Consider the following 16,591-nt stretch of genomic DNA (forward strand, 5'->3'; position numbering starts at 1 on the left):
TATTCCCAGCTCTTAGCACAGCTCTTAGCCTGGCTTTTTGACAAACCAATTGTAAGTTTGCTGTCTGTATAGGGCTAAAATTCTGGCTAGACTGTCTAAAAATCTAATGGGTGGTCACCATAAGTTAGAAGCTTTAGCAAGAGTTTAGACTTTTAAGTATTTATTAAGGAGCATAAGAATTTGGTGAAGAGAGAGAAAGAGGCCAAGATTCCTTCATCTATCTTTCTCAGGGAGCCAGCATCTCAACTCCACTCAAACCGAAGTCCCAGGCGAAAATGAGAGCACTCACTCCTTCCCCCTCCCAGAAGCTTCTTCTCCAACAGGAAACAGGGCCATCCACACACACACAGCTCCAAACTTATTGGCTGGTAGCTCTGATTGACAAGTCCCACGGGTGGTTCTATAGACACACAGCACATACGCCATAAATATTAGTAGGTAGCTCTAATTGGAGTTAGTAGGGTCTTAGGTCCATATCCCAATTCCAACACTTAAGAGGAGTATGATTATGGGCAAACACATTCTGCCTCTCAGCTTCAATGACTTCATCTTTAAAAAGAGTATAATATTTTCCACTTTTAGTGAAGAAAGGACTTTGTAAGTCCTCTAATACTACAAAACCCCCAAGAATCTCTCTGGAACAGATATACCCAAAAGAAAGTCATGTCAAATACACAATTGCTGCTCTCCTTGTGAGCACAACAACAAACATTTTTACTTTAAGTGTCAGGTAGTGGGAATATAAAAATAAAAGATAACACTATCTGCATTTCTCAAGGACCTCACATTTCCTTGGGGCATAAACATGCTGATGGATAAATATAATGCAAGGTACAGGGCATGACAGGGACAAAGGTGAGTGCGTAATGGTAAGCAAAGATCTTTAGGAAGATATGAGGAAGCAAAGACTATTTTCAGCTTAGAATTTGGGAGGAATCAAGGAAAGTCTTATAGAGTAGGTGAAAAAAACTTAGGTGGATCATCTATTGTAAGCTGTCTGAAAATAAGAATTATATTTTCTATTTCCTTTCTCTCTCATCATTCCCCTTAAGACAGGGCACACAGTGAACCCTCAATAAGTACTACTAACTGGCATTGTATTGAAGCCAAACCAGAGCTGGATGAAACGAAACAGAGCTGCTTCTACCTATCTTGAACCTCCAGGAATGTCAGGTTCTTCCTCAAGGGCCATTTTTTACTATGAGCAAGCATCCTTACTATTATATCTCTTAATTGAGAAAATAAATGAAATTCTATTAATTCAAATGCAAATGCATGTAGATGTTATTGGTTATTAATAAAATACAAGTGTGTAATTACAATGAATATAATTATAATAAATGAAATACAAATTTTTAGCAAAATAAAAACTTGTATTTTATTAATAACCAATAGCATCTATATACATTTGAAAAACAGTAGATATATACACCACACACATACACATATACCCACACATATGCATTGGAATAAAATTAAGGTCAAGATGATAAGGCTTGGTGGGTACAAGGATTTGTAGACCTCTTGAGATAAGAGCTCTTGGGATAGGGGCAGCTAGGTGGCGAAGTGGATAATGCATTGGTCTTGAATTCAGGAGGACCTGAGTTCAAATCTAGCCTCAGACACTTGACACTTACTAGTTATGTGACCCTGGGCAAGTCACTTAACCCTTATTGCCCTGCAGAAACAAACAAACAAAAAACACCCAAACAAATAAACAAAAGAGCTCTTGGGCTTCAGCTGGGGTCTTCTATCCATAGGTAGGAAGCCACAGTTCTAGAGTTTCAATTTATTTATTTCAATTTATTTAGATTGAAATTCTTACTTGGGCCCAAGAATCCACACTGAAGAAGACGCCTCTTTCTGTGTAGTTTATATTTCCTTTAGGATGTTCAGCTAAGGATACATTTACAGTCGCATGACATTTATTTTTCGGCAGTTTTGTTCTGTCAAGAGGAATCAGTTACAAATGATAAGCCTCAGAAGACCATTTATTGATTAAGAAATAAAACATCTTGAATAAGTTGGCTAAGGAATAGATAATGAGATATTCATATATTATAAGACCTCAGAGCTTGAAGGAAGCACAACAGGATGGATCTTCTAGTCATTCCTCTGATTTTATAGGATCTATAAGATCATAAATTTAGGGCTGAAAGGGGTCTCAGAAGCCATCTACCACCACCCCCTTCCTTTACAGATGAGAAAACTGTGGCCTGAAAAGATGACATGACCTACCCAAGGTCATATAGATAAGTGATAGAGGTAGGATTTAAACTCCAAGATCTCCACAAAAGGAACTACAAAACTTTATAGCTAAAAAGGATCTTGGAAATCTTCTAATCCACCTCTCCATGGAGCAGCCATACGGTTTAGTGAATAGAGCATTGGGCCTGGAGTCAGGAAAATCTGAGTTCAAATCCAGTCTCAGATACTTACTGGCTGTGTGGCCCTGGGTAAGTCACCTAACCTCTGTTTGCCCTAATCCTTAGAAGGAAATGTCAAACCACTTCAGTATTTTTGAAAAACAAACAAACAAAAAAAAAAAACCAAAACATGGACAGTATGGTCCACAGAGTCACAACGAGTCAGATACAACCAAATGATTAAACAACAAAATTTTGTACATGGGGTAACTAGGCCAAAGAAGTATTTTGCCCACAACAACACAAGCTAGTTAGCTGCTGGATTGGGACAAAAATTCCTGATTCTCTTTCCAGTTTTTTCTGCATCACAATACTTCCAACAGGCCTCTTGATCACACAAAAAGCTTCTACTGTCAAGATATTGTTCAATATTCTCCAGAGCACCAGAATTCTAAGTATTCATATGAGTAATAAAGCTAGAGTTCCTTCTACATCATTAAGAGTTAAAGATTTGTCTGTAATTGATGAATAAGGTTGAAGTACAAATTTTGCCATCATTATACTATTTTATCTCTTGAAGATTTGACAAGTTCATGTTTATAAGAAAAAAGTATTAAATTTAAATATTCAATATTTTCAAATTGAAATGTTTATCCCAACCCATAATTCTAAACTATAGGGGATCATTGATAAAGATTCTCTATCATCACTATTGGTAATCAACTAAAATGGAGTAAAAGATTCTCCCTTGAAAAAGGGAAGAGAGGGGCAGCTACGTGGCGCAGTGGATAAAGCACCGGCCCTGTATTCAGGAGGACCTGAGTTCAAATCTGACCTTAGACACTTGACACTTACTAGCTGTGTGACCCTGGGCAAGTCACTTAACCCTCACTGCCCCACAAAAAAAAGGGGAGAGAAAAAAGTAACAGATGTGTTGGTGTTAACTAGAACATGTGAAGGCTGAAAATTATCACAGTTTTTCTTACTAGGAAGCACAATGCTATTCTTTTCTTGGGATAAAGCAAGTCAAAGGGGAAGAAGGAAATTTGCCTTTCTATTTATTGCTGGTATAAGAGGACTATAACAGAATGAAAAACATGATCTTGGTCCTGTTCTTCCTTGAATCAATACTTATTTTCTCTTTTAGCTCCCCTTTTCAGTCAAGTCTTCCCATCTCCTATCTTTATTTCTTCTCTACTCTGTGGTACAGTGGAAAACCTTTGAAGTCAGAGGCTCTAGGCTTAAATACTACTTTGTGACTTTGGACAGGTCACTTAACCGAACCTCAGTTTCTTAATCTGTAAAATCAGGAGATGGGACTAGATGGTCTCTTAGTTCCCTTCTCATTCTAGATATTCTAGAATTGTCTTATGACAATTCAGACCCTCAAGGGAAAAGAATTCTATCAAAGCTCCAAAAATATCATTAGTTAAATTCTGGATATACTAAAAGGCTAAAACTGAATTTCAAACTTCCCCTGTTAAGGGCTGTGATAATGGGTGTTTAGATTATAATTCTGTAGGGCACAATGATATTCCTTAGATGGAATATGATTTCAGGGACCATAGTGATCAAAATTTGCCTCTGGCACAATATTCCTTAGGAAAAATCCATTCAGTAAGAACCAGTTGGGTAAACACTTTCCTTTAAAAGACACACAAATTGCAAATGGGATGCCTTTTCTGAGTGTCAGAGGCCCTTCTAGATCTAAATCTCTGATCCTATGAGTGATCACAGGTGCTGTTAAGTGAAAACATCAGGATCCCACTTACCCAAGGCTGCCATTATGTTTGGGACCACAGGCCATGAACAGAGGATTCTCAGGTAGGGTACAGTCGCTGTAGAAGGATGTAAAAGGAGGTGAGGGTTTTTTTTCCTACCACTTTTAAAAACACATTTCACTTTCAGTTATTTAAATTAAATCCTTCAAATTTTCTTCAAAGATTTAAATCAGTTCTAAACGATGGAAAACAGTATAATTGGACAGAAATCAGAAATGTAGGGCTAGCAACAATCTTTCCTCCCATCTTGTTGCTATGGAAAGCTCATTGGTGGTGTCAAGGCCAGCATTGCTGAGATAAGACTTCCTGGTGCCCACCCACATCCTTGCAAGGCTTGTTAGCAAGATAACATGCCTCCCTTAATTGTACATGAGCAGAAAAATGTGTAGAGACAATATATTTCTTTGAATTAAAGTGATTTATGGGACAACTTAGCTCAGAGAGTAAAGCTGAACTACTGACATGAATTCAGAGACAAAGAAATGTGGATTAGGCAATTCTACAACATGTTGGGGGTGATTCAGAATAGAATCAAAATGAAATTAGAATCAATTTGATTTTCTCACTGTGCTAGTAGTTCCCTGGGGGACCTGACCTATTAGTTTGAGTAGGGGTAGGGAGTGTGGTAGCCCCACAGGAAGTGCTACCATCTATCAAATACCTTTAAGCAAACTGAAAAAATCAGAAATAAAAAGCCAAGGACAGAATTCCAGGAATCCAGAACCACAGAGACTTTTGGAAGGACAAAGAGGTGATGACAAGGTTAATAGAGAATAGGCTAAAATGTAGGGCAAAAATCTTTGGGACCATATAGGAAAGTGACTTCCTCAGAAATGGAGATGGGAATGGGGAGAAAGAAACAATAAGACCAGCTCAGCTAATGAAAGGAAGCAAATCCTGGTGCTAGAGAGAATAACCTAAAGGGCCTATACCTGGAGTCACTGAGAAGCAGCTTCTAAAATGTTGTAGGCTGAAATCCTAGTGGAACTGATAAGGTGTAAGTTATGCCCTCATATTCCCACAACACAGCCAAGACTGTTGTGATTGAAGAAGTTATGGTGCAGACACAGGACAGTTTGAGTTAACTGTGCCCCCAAGAAAACTGGGATTCATAACAGTAGGGGAGCCCTTTGGGCAAGAAGCGTATAGAAGTGGGCTTTCAGGATTTCTGCTGGAGATCTCTTGCCAACTTTCTTTTTGGTGCCTTTTATTTACTTGCTTCTAATTTCATTGACTGCTTTTTAAACACTTTGGGAATTGCTTTTGCCTGGGGGGCAAGATAGGGTATGTGTGTATATATGTATGTGTGTATGTATATATGAATATAGACATGTACACATATATATGTGTATTTGTGTAGATTTGTTTATATGTATATATAACGTACATGTATGTATATGCAGGGTATTGTGTACATGTGCATACATGTGTGTATGTATGTATAAAAGACGATATATGTACACATAAAATATATCATATATGCTGTGTACACATACACACGTGTATATAATTATATAAACATATATATGAATTTTCTAATTTTTATATATATCTATAAATTAGAAAATTCATGTACCAATGAGATGATTAAGACTTGTTAAGAACTCCCTTATTTTCCAGAGGAACTGTATGAAAACCTGATGTAACATATCAAAAATCCTGAAGCAAATAACAAGCATATACCGAGCAGACCAAGAGACATTTAGGAGTTTATGGATCACTCTCCTCTCAGAGACATCCTTATCTGCAGAGACTTCACTCCCTAAGCCATTTGAGAGTTTATGGAACTACCAGAGACATTCTTATCCTCAAAGATTCCCAAAGTCTTCCTGCTTCACATCCTCTGTCTCATTGCTTGGGCTCAAGGTGAACTGTCAGGCTTATTTGCATTGTGTAAATGGAATTAGAAGCATCCTGTTGCAAATCAGGAAGCAGGGAGTTAATCAATCCAGTCCTGATTGATGTATCAATAAAGACAGAAAAGTTAATTGTCCAGGGACTACAAAACCTCCATAATGATTACTGTGGCTCAAAGGTTTAAATACCCTCATTCCCCAAGTTAGAGCTCCCTCTCTCCTGAAAAGTTCTTGTACATGCATGTGTACCATTTTTGCTAAGCAAAATAACAATAAACTGGTTATACAGTGCCTCACTCTGTTTTCATGGTGAACTTATGTTTCTCACTCTGGTCCATGGAAGAGAATATAGTCTCTCTCTCACTCTTCAAAAGAGATGGTTTTCTGGTATTCCTTACTCTGTGTCTATAGAGAGCAGTTTACTAAACTGTTCTTCACTCTGATCTTGTAATCTTACTTAGATAGATAATAGATAGATAGATAGATAGATAGATAGATAGATAGATAGATAGATAGATAGATAGATAGATAGATAGATAGATAGATAGATGATAGATAAATAGAGGTATAGTATGTATGTATTTTTGTATGTATATATTCATTCAATATATAGTTTACTATATGTGTGTATGTATGTATATATGTAGCATGCATGCATGTATATAGTAAAAAATTTAAAACTGTCCCTAGTTACTGTGAGGATTGATCTCATTACTCTCATTTCACATGTATGCACACATACATATATACATACAATACCATTTACACATATGTAAATATATATACACATATATAAAATATGTGTGGCATATAAGTACATATCTTATATACCTATATAAACATATATACACTATATTATAATATATAAATATATAAAACACATATTATATGTGCATATATACATATGTAAAGTATATTATATATGTAAATGCATATATAATGTATATGTTGTTTATATGTTATAATATTACATATACACACATATATGTAAAATCTCATTTGATCCTCACAACAACTGTTTCAGGTAAGTGCTGTTATTATTCTCATTTCACAGATAAAGAGACTGAGGCTAAGAGTAGTTAAGGGTCACTCAACTAGCAAGTACTTGAGGGCAGAAGTTGAACTATGTCTTTCTTACTCTAAGTGTAGCACTTTTTCTATTATGCCACAAAGCTTTCTTACCCATAACTTCCATCCATTGGTCTTAGTCTTCCCCGCCCTCCCCCCCTTCCCCCCGCAGCTAAGCAAATTAAATCTAATTCTTCTTCCATAGAATAACTTCAAATATTTGAAGATGGTAACTATATCCCCTTAAGTTTTCTCTTTCCCAGGCTAAACACAGCCACTTTCTTTAACCAATGCTCATACTGGCCCCCACCCCATAGATTAGTTTGTGACTGTGCCATTTGATTTTTTTTTTTTAATTCCTGGGGCTAGTTGAAATACCTAGAGGGGAAAAACTGATCAGGACAAAATCAAGCACAAGAAACAAAGCAATGTCTCACCTGGTCCCATTGTGTAACATGTAGCTTGTTAGATGAAACATGTTAGTGGTCCAAAATGCCATGTCATCCAGTCCACCAAGGAAATAATCCTGGAACTGCTCCACCAAAAATGGGGACTTTTTTGCAAAATTTGGGTAAAGCTATATAAGAAGCAGGCAAAAAAAGAAGAAAAATAATAAGGTAATGGGCTGGAATCCATCTGACGCTTAACAAAGGGTAATAGATCTATAAGGATAAAATATTAAAAAATAGATAAAGAAAGTTACCTTGGAAAGAACCAACATCTCACCATACCTGTAACATAAATTATAATGAAATGAAATCAAAGTTGTGTTTCCTAAAAAGATATAAATCAAATGATAAAAGTGGAGTCCTGCCAAAATATATCCATTCTAAAGGATTAAAAATTCCGGTGTGCTGATAAAGGTTTAACAACCAGCTTGGGGGGGCGGGGGGAGCAGGGAGGATTACCTATGCCACATTTTTTGTTCTGTCTGCATTATTATGTTTTTCTTCATCACTTTCCTTAGTCCAAACAATCCACAAAACTATAAATCAAGTACTGATTGGTAGCATTTGCTGATTTCCAAGGTATAAATGCTTAGAATAAAAATTTAACATTAGGCTCTTATAAGCTGGTTTGAGCAAGCTCCAACACACCCCTGTTGACAAATATGCAAAACCCAAATAGTATATGTTACCACGAGAATGAGATAATTAGAAATGTTTCCAAGGAAGTATATTATCCTAACAGAATAGGTAGAGCCCCTGCCCCCGGTGAGGGTTTTGCAGGAAGACATGGGTTAGAGTTGCCCAAGATATGGATGGATTGTGATGGGTGCTACTGGAGGGAGTACCGAAATAGATGAAATTATAGATCCAGCAAAGTATTGTAAATATTTGTAGCAAATCCACAGGCAAACCAGGTGTTATTTTTTTTCTTTAAGTTTTGGGGAAGAATTATCTGCATCAAACTTACAATTCTAAGAACTGAAGATACGAACAGTCAATTATTGCATTTTTCGTTATGACTTCCTTGCCATAGAGCAGCTTATATATTCCCATTAGGTCTTTGACAGGTACATACCTGAGAAGCAGATTAGAATCAATGGAAAAATGTATTTTGATTTTCTCTTTAAATTGATAAAACCCAACTAGACACAACCCAACCAAAATATTTGATGGAGTACATTTTAGTAAAAGAAATACCTGGAAAGTTATAAAACTGAAAATTTCCATGTGCAAGACTGGAATTCAAGGGCTATTTTCTCTTTTGCTTGTTTTTTAAAATGGATTTTCCCCCTTTCTCCCTTCCCTCCCCCTAGGGATGGCTACCATTTGACACAAATAGGGGTGTGTGTGTGTGTGTGTGTGTGTGTGTGTATGTCTGTATGTATATATATGTGTGTGTGTGTGCGTGTAGATATATGTATATCTATATACACACATATATGTGTATGTAATATATACACATATATGTTTATATGTGAATGTATATATAATTATTCTATACATACATCTATTTATCAGTTCTTTCTCTGCATACAGATAGCATCTTTCTTCATATGACTTAGTTTCTCAAAGTTGTCCTTAAAACGATATTGCTGTTACTATATACAATGTTTTCTTGGTTCTGCTCATTTCACTTTTCATTATTTCATGCAAGCCATTCCATGTTTTTCTAAGATCACTGATCTCATCATTTCTTATAGTACAGGAGTATTCCACCACAGTTATATACCAAAAACTATTTTCTTTTCTTTTTCTTTCTTTCCTTTTTTTTTTTGGTAATCTTCAATTATGCCCAAAGAGTTATTAAACTGCCTATACCCTTTGACCCAGCAATACCACCACTAGGTCTATTTCCAAAGATGATTAGGGAAAAAGGAAAAGAACCTATACATTTTAAAATGTTTATAGCAGCTCTCATTGTGGTAACAAAGAACTGGAAATTGCAGGGATGCACATCAGTTGGGGAATGGCTGAAAAACTTGTGGTATATGATTGTGATGGAATATTATGCTACATTTTAGATGACGGAAGTTATTTAAGTTAAATTCTGAAAACTTTTTTTTACCCCATATCAGTAGGGAGTAATCCTAAAGCTTAATTTCAAGTCAGTCCAGCATCCAAGGCGAGAATTGTTACTAATCAAGATTGATTTTACTTGGAATCATAGAATCTTAGAGACAGAGGGGATCTCAGAGGTTATCTTGCTCCACTCCTACCCAAAGCATGAATTTTCTCTAAAAGATTGCTAAAAGTTGTGATGCACTGAAAACAGGCTACTCTCTACCTTCCAAAGCAACTCATCCTACTCTGAGACATCTTTATTTTTTTTATTATTTTTTTTGGTGAGGCAAATGGGGTTAAGTGACTTGCCCAGGGTCACACAGCTAGTAAGTGTTAAGTGTCTGAGGCTGGATTTGAACTCAGGTCCTCCTGAATCCAGGGCCGGTGCTCTATCCATTGTGCCACCTAGCTGCCCCTGAGACATCTTTATTGTTTTCTTTCTTTCTTTCTTTCTTTCTTTCTTTCTTTCTTTCTTTCTTTCTTTCTTTCTTTCTTTCTTTCTTTCTTTCTTTCTTTCGTTCTTCCTGATGTTCATGAAACTTGCTTTTCTGTTTCTTCAACCCCAATAGTCTTTGTTGTCCTCTTAGGCCAAACTGAATAAATCTAATTCCTCTTGCCCATGACAACCATTCAAATATATGAAAACAGTGATAATGCCCCATTTATGTCTTTCTCCAGAGTATCTGAAAAATAATAGACTCTGACAAACACCAATTTTTGCTTTTCAAAAGTTCAAAATGCAGGAAAATCCCCAGTTATAGCAATACTAAATTCCACTAAGAAAGCAAATATCTGAACACATGCTGCTCTTACCAACTCCGCCCGAGGTAGTTAAAATTAAGTTCAAAATGGCTCAACACATCTCCTCCTACAGTGTGAGAAAAATAATTCAATGTATACTTTTTAACTAATAAGGAACAACACCTAGTATGCTTCTTGCTTTAACCCTGCTTAAAAACATTTGTCATATGAAATCTGAACATTGGACTTAGAGACTGGAGGACCCTGGTTTAAGGATCAGCTCTGACACTCATCAGATGCCTAACTGTGAGCAAGACATTTAAAACCTCAAACACTATTTACTTTTAAAGACTCTTGGCTAAAACAAAAACAAAAACAAACCTCTTTTTCATTTTAAAAATTAAAAAATAATTTTTTTTGTGGGACAATGGGGGTTAAGTGACTTGCCCAGGATCATACAGCTAGTAAGTGTCAAGTGTCTGAGGTCGGATTTGAACTCAGGTCCTCCTGAATCCAGGGCCGGTGCTTTATCCACTGTGCCACTTAGCCGCCCCCCCCAAAATTAAATTTTTAAAAATTAAATTTTAAAATTTTAAACTTAAAAACAAATAAAATATGCTGGATAAAAGAAGGGGGGAAAAATAATATGGCAAGAAAGCACTTTGTAAATCTTGGTAAATCATTGGTGATTTCCTCAAGGTAGGCAACACCCAATGAGGAAACTCCCTCTAACAATGCAGATCTGCACCTGTTTTGCAATTTATAAATTTAGAAAGTTGCCTGGGGCCCTAGGAGGTTAGAAATGAAATGTCTTGCCCAAGATTGCACAGCCCTTAAGTACAAGGAGCAGGATTTGAAGATTGGTCTTTCAGAGTCTAAGGCTAACTCTAAATCACCACATAAATGTGATCTATTATTATTGTTTTTGTAAATTAGGGAATAATAATTCACATTCCCAAAGATTTTTCATCAGAATGATGTTTTACATAGAAACTTCTGAAATGTGTGTATCTATATATCACTTGATGGAAAAGTTGAAAGATAAAAAAAAATGATTATAGCTGTTATTTTTTACAGCAATAACTGCTTGCATTCCTGTAGAATTTGTGTGCACATATTCCCCACACAAAGCTTCTTAAGTAAACAGAATAAATAAACATTATTATTCCCACTTTATAGATGATTAAACTGAATTTCAGAAAGGTGAGATTTGTTGTTCAGTCGTTTTTTCAACTGTATCCGACTCTTAGTGACCATCTGAGGTATTCTCAGCAGAGATATGGGTATGGTTTGCATTTCCTTCTCCAACTCATTTTACAGATGAGGAACTGAGGCAAAAAATGGTTAAGTGATTTGTCCAGGGTCACACAGCTAGTGTCTGAGGCTAGATCTGAATGCAGAAAGATGAGACTTCCTGACTGTAGGCCCAGCACTCTGCCCACTGGGTCAGCTGACCAAGAGAAGATTAGGAAAATATAAATACAACATTACCAAAGTCACCGATAGGATGAGCATCTTTATAAGAGCCATGAAAATCAATCTGAAAAATAGAACAGTGAGTTATAAACAAGCTATAACAAGAAAACTAATCTCAGCCCAGACAACAGAACAATGGAGAGGTAGAAAAACAAAATTGAGTAAACAGAAGGTCCTATGATATACTGCCTTGGTTTTTTACACAATGTTAAATTTTCTTTAAAAGTTTTTTTGAGTTCCAAATTCTCTCCTACTCTCTCCTCTTCGTCCCCAGCCCTGTGAGAAGGCAAACAATTTTATATAGGTTATGCATGTAAAGAATTCATTGTTTTTTGAGGTTTTTATGCCTTGGCGCACACTGGCCTGGGGCTCCGCAAACCACATGGTGCTCCACCCACTGGTTGTAGCCATTGCCATGGCGCTGGCACCTCATGTCATCACCACTCACCAAGGACGCCTACATGGGCCTGGCAAAATTATAATGATTGGAAGCCTAGTGAGGGCAGTCATGTGACTGTCAGAGCCTCATCCCATCGGCTGGGGCTGTGTGGGGTTTTTCTGGGATTGGGGGGGGCGGGAAATTGGGCTTCTAGCTGGATACGGGAAGGCGACAGGAGTTCTGCTGCGTATTCTCAGCTGATTCCTGGGTATCTTTTCAGGTTGTATAATTTCCCTTTCCCCATTTTATTTCCTTTCCCTTGATCCTACTGATCCTGTTTGCGTTTTTTTTTTTTTTTTTAAGTTTGTTCTTGTTAAAATAAATCCTGTTCTGTTTTGAGGGAGGCTGCCAGTCTCCTTCCTTGCCCCAACATTGCAGCGAGTTGCTTAGCTAACACTCCCCAATTAAAAATTGGTCCCCACATACATACACAGTTATGCAAAGCACATCTCTATATTAGTTATTAGTTATGTTGTAAAAGAAAACACAGATGGGAGAAAAGATGAAGGAAAGAAGGAAGGAAGGAAGGAAGGAAGGAAGGAAGGAAGGAAGGAAGGAAGGAAGGAAGGAAGGAAGGAAGGAAGGAAGGAAGGAAGGAAGGAAGGAAGGAAGGAAGGAAGGAAGGAAGGAAGGAAAGGAGGGAAGGAAGGAGAAAGGGAGAGGAAGGGGGGAGGGAGGAAGGAAGGAAGGAAGAAAGAAAGAAAAATAAAGTAAAAAAAAGTATGCTTTGATTTGCATCCAGACTCCATCAGTTCTTTCTCTAAAGGTGGATAGCATTTTTCATCATAAGTTCTTTGAAATTGTCTTGGATCATTGTATTGTTAAGAATAGTTAAGTCATTCACAGTTACTTATTATACAATGCTGCTGTTACTATGTACAATGTTCTGGGTCTGCTCATTCCACTTTGTATCAGTTCATTTAAGTCTTTCCAGATTTTTCTGAAACCATCTCCCTCATCATTTCTAATAGCATAACAGCATTCTATCACAACCATATACCACAAGTTGTTTGGCCATTCCCCATTTGATGAGGGTCCCTTCAATTTCCAATTCTTAGACACTACAAAAAGAGTTGCATGTTTCTTTCCCCCCCTTTTAAAAAAATTTCTTTTTGATACAGGTCTAGCAGTGACATTGATGGATCAAACGGTATGTTCAGTTTTATAGCCCTTTAGGCATAGTTCCAAATTGTTCTCCAGAATGGTTAAATTAGTTTATAACTCCACCAATAGTGCATTAGTATTCCAATTTTCCCATAACCCCTCTAATATTTATCATTTTATGAGGGGATATTAATTTTTCTTTTTTAAAAGGCGTTTCCTATTTTTTTTTTAGAGGCAGCTATTGTACAATAGGTAGAGAACTGGACCTGGACAGGAAGATCTGAGCTCAAATCTGATCTCAGACAGTTACTAGCTGTGTGACTCTAGCTTAAATCTCTATGCCTCAGTTTCCTCATCAGTAAAATGGAGAGAGTAGCAGCTTCCTCCCAGGGTTGTTGTGAGAATCAAATGAGATAATATTTGTAAATCATGCTACAAACCTTAAAGCACTATATTAATGGTATCTCTTTGATAATTAAGAAATACTGGCAGCTAAGTTGTTTAGTAAATTATTTTAGTTTATCTATTATTGTGTATATATACATACATGTATATTTATATAGATATATTTTGTAGGTAGGACCCAGGTTTTCACCAAGACTTTGGTTGTCACAATAAGGTATGCTAAGAGGCACAACTGTCAGATAGATAGACAGACAGAAACATAACTACCTATCTGTTGCATGGATATACATACATATACATATAAATACATACATATATATACATATATACATATACATACATATATATACATATATACACACATACACATATGAAAATTAAAGAAGAGAGTTGTGCCTCAGCACACCTTATTGGGAAAATTAAAGTCTTTGCTAATTCCTGTGTGTTTGAATCCTACCACTAAACACTTATTACCTTGGGCAAGTCACTTGATATTTCTGAGTCTCAGGTTGCCCACATTCATTTTGAAGATTTATTTTCTTTTTAATTTATGGAATAAAATAAGCATTTCCATAACATAGTATATTTTAACACAGTATAATTTTTTAAAGATGATTGTGCATGAAACTACAAATCTATTATAAGCAACTTCCCATTCCTTTTAAATATACAATAAAGTTATCATGTAAATTTTTTTCTCTCCTCCCCCCCAGAAATGGCTACCATTAAATACAAATATATATATATGTAAAAATCATTCCATACATACTTCTATTTATCAGGTCTTTCTCTGGATACAGATGGTCTTCCTTCATATGACCAACTCCTTTTCAAAGTATGTATATCCTTAATGATGTCTTTTATACTACTATTTGTGGATAATCATTTGGGATAACAAATGGCCTACAGCAAGTTTAAACCCACAGTGGATCTTTGTATTGACCTTTAGGTTACTCATCATGTTGATGTTCTGAGGTTATTGTGATGGATGGTTCAGAACCACAAAGTATCACTTCTTCCTACTCAATCCTAAACCAAATCTTGAGCTGCCCACCTGCAGCACCTGCCCTAGATATATGTAGATATGGATGTTTGTCTTTTTGTTTTTAATTGGACCTGTGATTTCATCAGGATGAGAAACTTCTGATAAAAAAAAAAAACTCCTTCTACCTACACAGATCTGGCAAGCTGCCTGAGGACACTGAGAAATTAAATAATTTAATTTGATAAATTAAATATCAGATGTGGGACTTGAACTTATGTCTTCTTGACTCAAGTTTTCTAGATATTATGCCACATTGCCTCTTCATGTATACACTTGTACACACACATACACATACTCACCTGTATAGCATACTAGGCTGGCCCAAGCCATAAGAAGTATAACACATGACATAAGATTATAGTTTTATATAATGCTGTGTAAGCAGCAAGAATTACTTCTCAGTTACTTAGAACTGGTGAACTCATGATTTACTTTTCAGATTGTGAGGACAAGACCCAGTGAAAATAATTGAAGTGATAAATCATTTGTTTCTTTAATTTATTGGCCAGTTTGTCCCATAGGTACTGTTAGCCCTGCCTGCTGAGGAGGATGTCTGATTTATAATCAAACACATAACAATATCAGGACTAGCAACTATTAAGATGCATACTCACTTCTCCCATTGTCTGCAAGAATCCTTGTTCAATGCCCAGGCTATGCCAGCTCACATCTGCCACCATGTGTGACATAATGCCAAACAGGAAAGCCACCAATTTCTCAGTATCCTACCCAATAATGAAATAAATGCATATGTAGCAAAGATTAAATATAACTGTCCACAAACATTTAATTAACTGTACAAAGCACTGTGCTGGGTTCTGAGAGGTACAAATATACACAATAGCTGGTATTTATGTAAGAATATGTATTATGTATATGGTATTATGTACTTTACATACATTACCACATTTGATTTAAAATAAGACAGGGACTCTATCCTCAAGGAGCTTAAAATCTAGTAAGGAGTTTATAATTATTAATTTGGCTTCATTTATATTTCCAGGACCTGATCACTGCCATGTTCCTAAACTATCAAAAACCATTTGGGAGTTTGTTTTTGTTTTTGTTTTTGTTTTTAATTATTCACTGCTTTAGAATTGGTACTAGAACAAATATTATTGGGTTAAAATTACTGACTGGCATATCATATAAATTTATGACCATTTGAAGATCATTCTTACCTTCTCCCAAGGGAGAGGATAATTTTGTCGGATGAAATGGATACTTGCATTGAGAAATGGAGTCCAGTGAGTATCTTCAGATACATCATGGAATTTTCCTGCCAACATAAAATAGAATTAGTTCCTTAAGAGTATGGTTTCTCAATTGAGTGTCTCAAGTGATATAGTCATTTGTCAACTCAATTCTCCCTTCTTCCACTTGGTACCATTCCCCTACCTGCCCCTCAATCACCTCAGACTTCTCTCAGAGCACCAAGGAAGACTGCAAAACCCAGTTAGCCAAATCTTTGGAATAATTTAAAGGTCTAGTCCTGTTTTTTTCAGTCAGGATCTTGACCCTGACTAAATAGTACTCCTTACCAGGCCCTGTGATGTTAACGTGCTATAAGTTGTAGTCTTAACATTTTAAACAATTTAGCTTTAATAGGAAAAAATTTATTGTCTTGGGTAATGAGTGATCACTGAGACAACTAACATCCACATTAAGGATTTTTTGGGGGGTTTATTTTAAATTTTTATTGATGCCTCTTGCTTTTTCATCATATTCATTTCCACATAAAAAACCCCCTTCCCCACCTAATGAAGCATTCTTAACTTCAAGTACTTTAAAGTAAACAAA

The 16,591-nt window shown here is 36.3% G+C and overlaps 1 protein-coding gene across 2 annotated transcripts in view; it reads right to left on the reverse strand.

Moving 5' to 3' along the window:
- The window catches only part of GPLD1 (glycosylphosphatidylinositol specific phospholipase D1), a 67,409-nt gene that overhangs the window by 24,624 nt on the left and 26,194 nt on the right, over window positions 1-16,591 (reverse strand). For both annotated transcript variants that reach the window (XM_043978446.1, XM_043978447.1), the window contains 9 exons: window positions 15,973-16,070; window positions 15,406-15,516; window positions 11,814-11,862; window positions 10,395-10,449; window positions 8,488-8,595; window positions 7,775-7,802; window positions 7,509-7,648; window positions 4,139-4,204; window positions 1,826-1,946 (listed from right to left, as the gene is read on the reverse strand). In XM_043978446.1, the coding sequence (XP_043834381.1) occupies window positions 1,826-1,946; window positions 4,139-4,204; window positions 7,509-7,648; window positions 7,775-7,802; window positions 8,488-8,595; window positions 10,395-10,449; window positions 11,814-11,862; window positions 15,406-15,516; window positions 15,973-16,070 (776 nt within the window). The remainder of the gene's footprint in view (window positions 1-1,825; window positions 1,947-4,138; window positions 4,205-7,508; window positions 7,649-7,774; window positions 7,803-8,487; window positions 8,596-10,394; window positions 10,450-11,813; window positions 11,863-15,405; window positions 15,517-15,972; window positions 16,071-16,591) is intronic.

This window comes from Dromiciops gliroides, chromosome 1 (genome assembly GCF_019393635.1).
Source record: "Dromiciops gliroides isolate mDroGli1 chromosome 1, mDroGli1.pri, whole genome shotgun sequence".
In the NCBI taxonomy this organism is placed as follows: domain Eukaryota; kingdom Metazoa; phylum Chordata; class Mammalia; order Microbiotheria; family Microbiotheriidae; genus Dromiciops; species Dromiciops gliroides.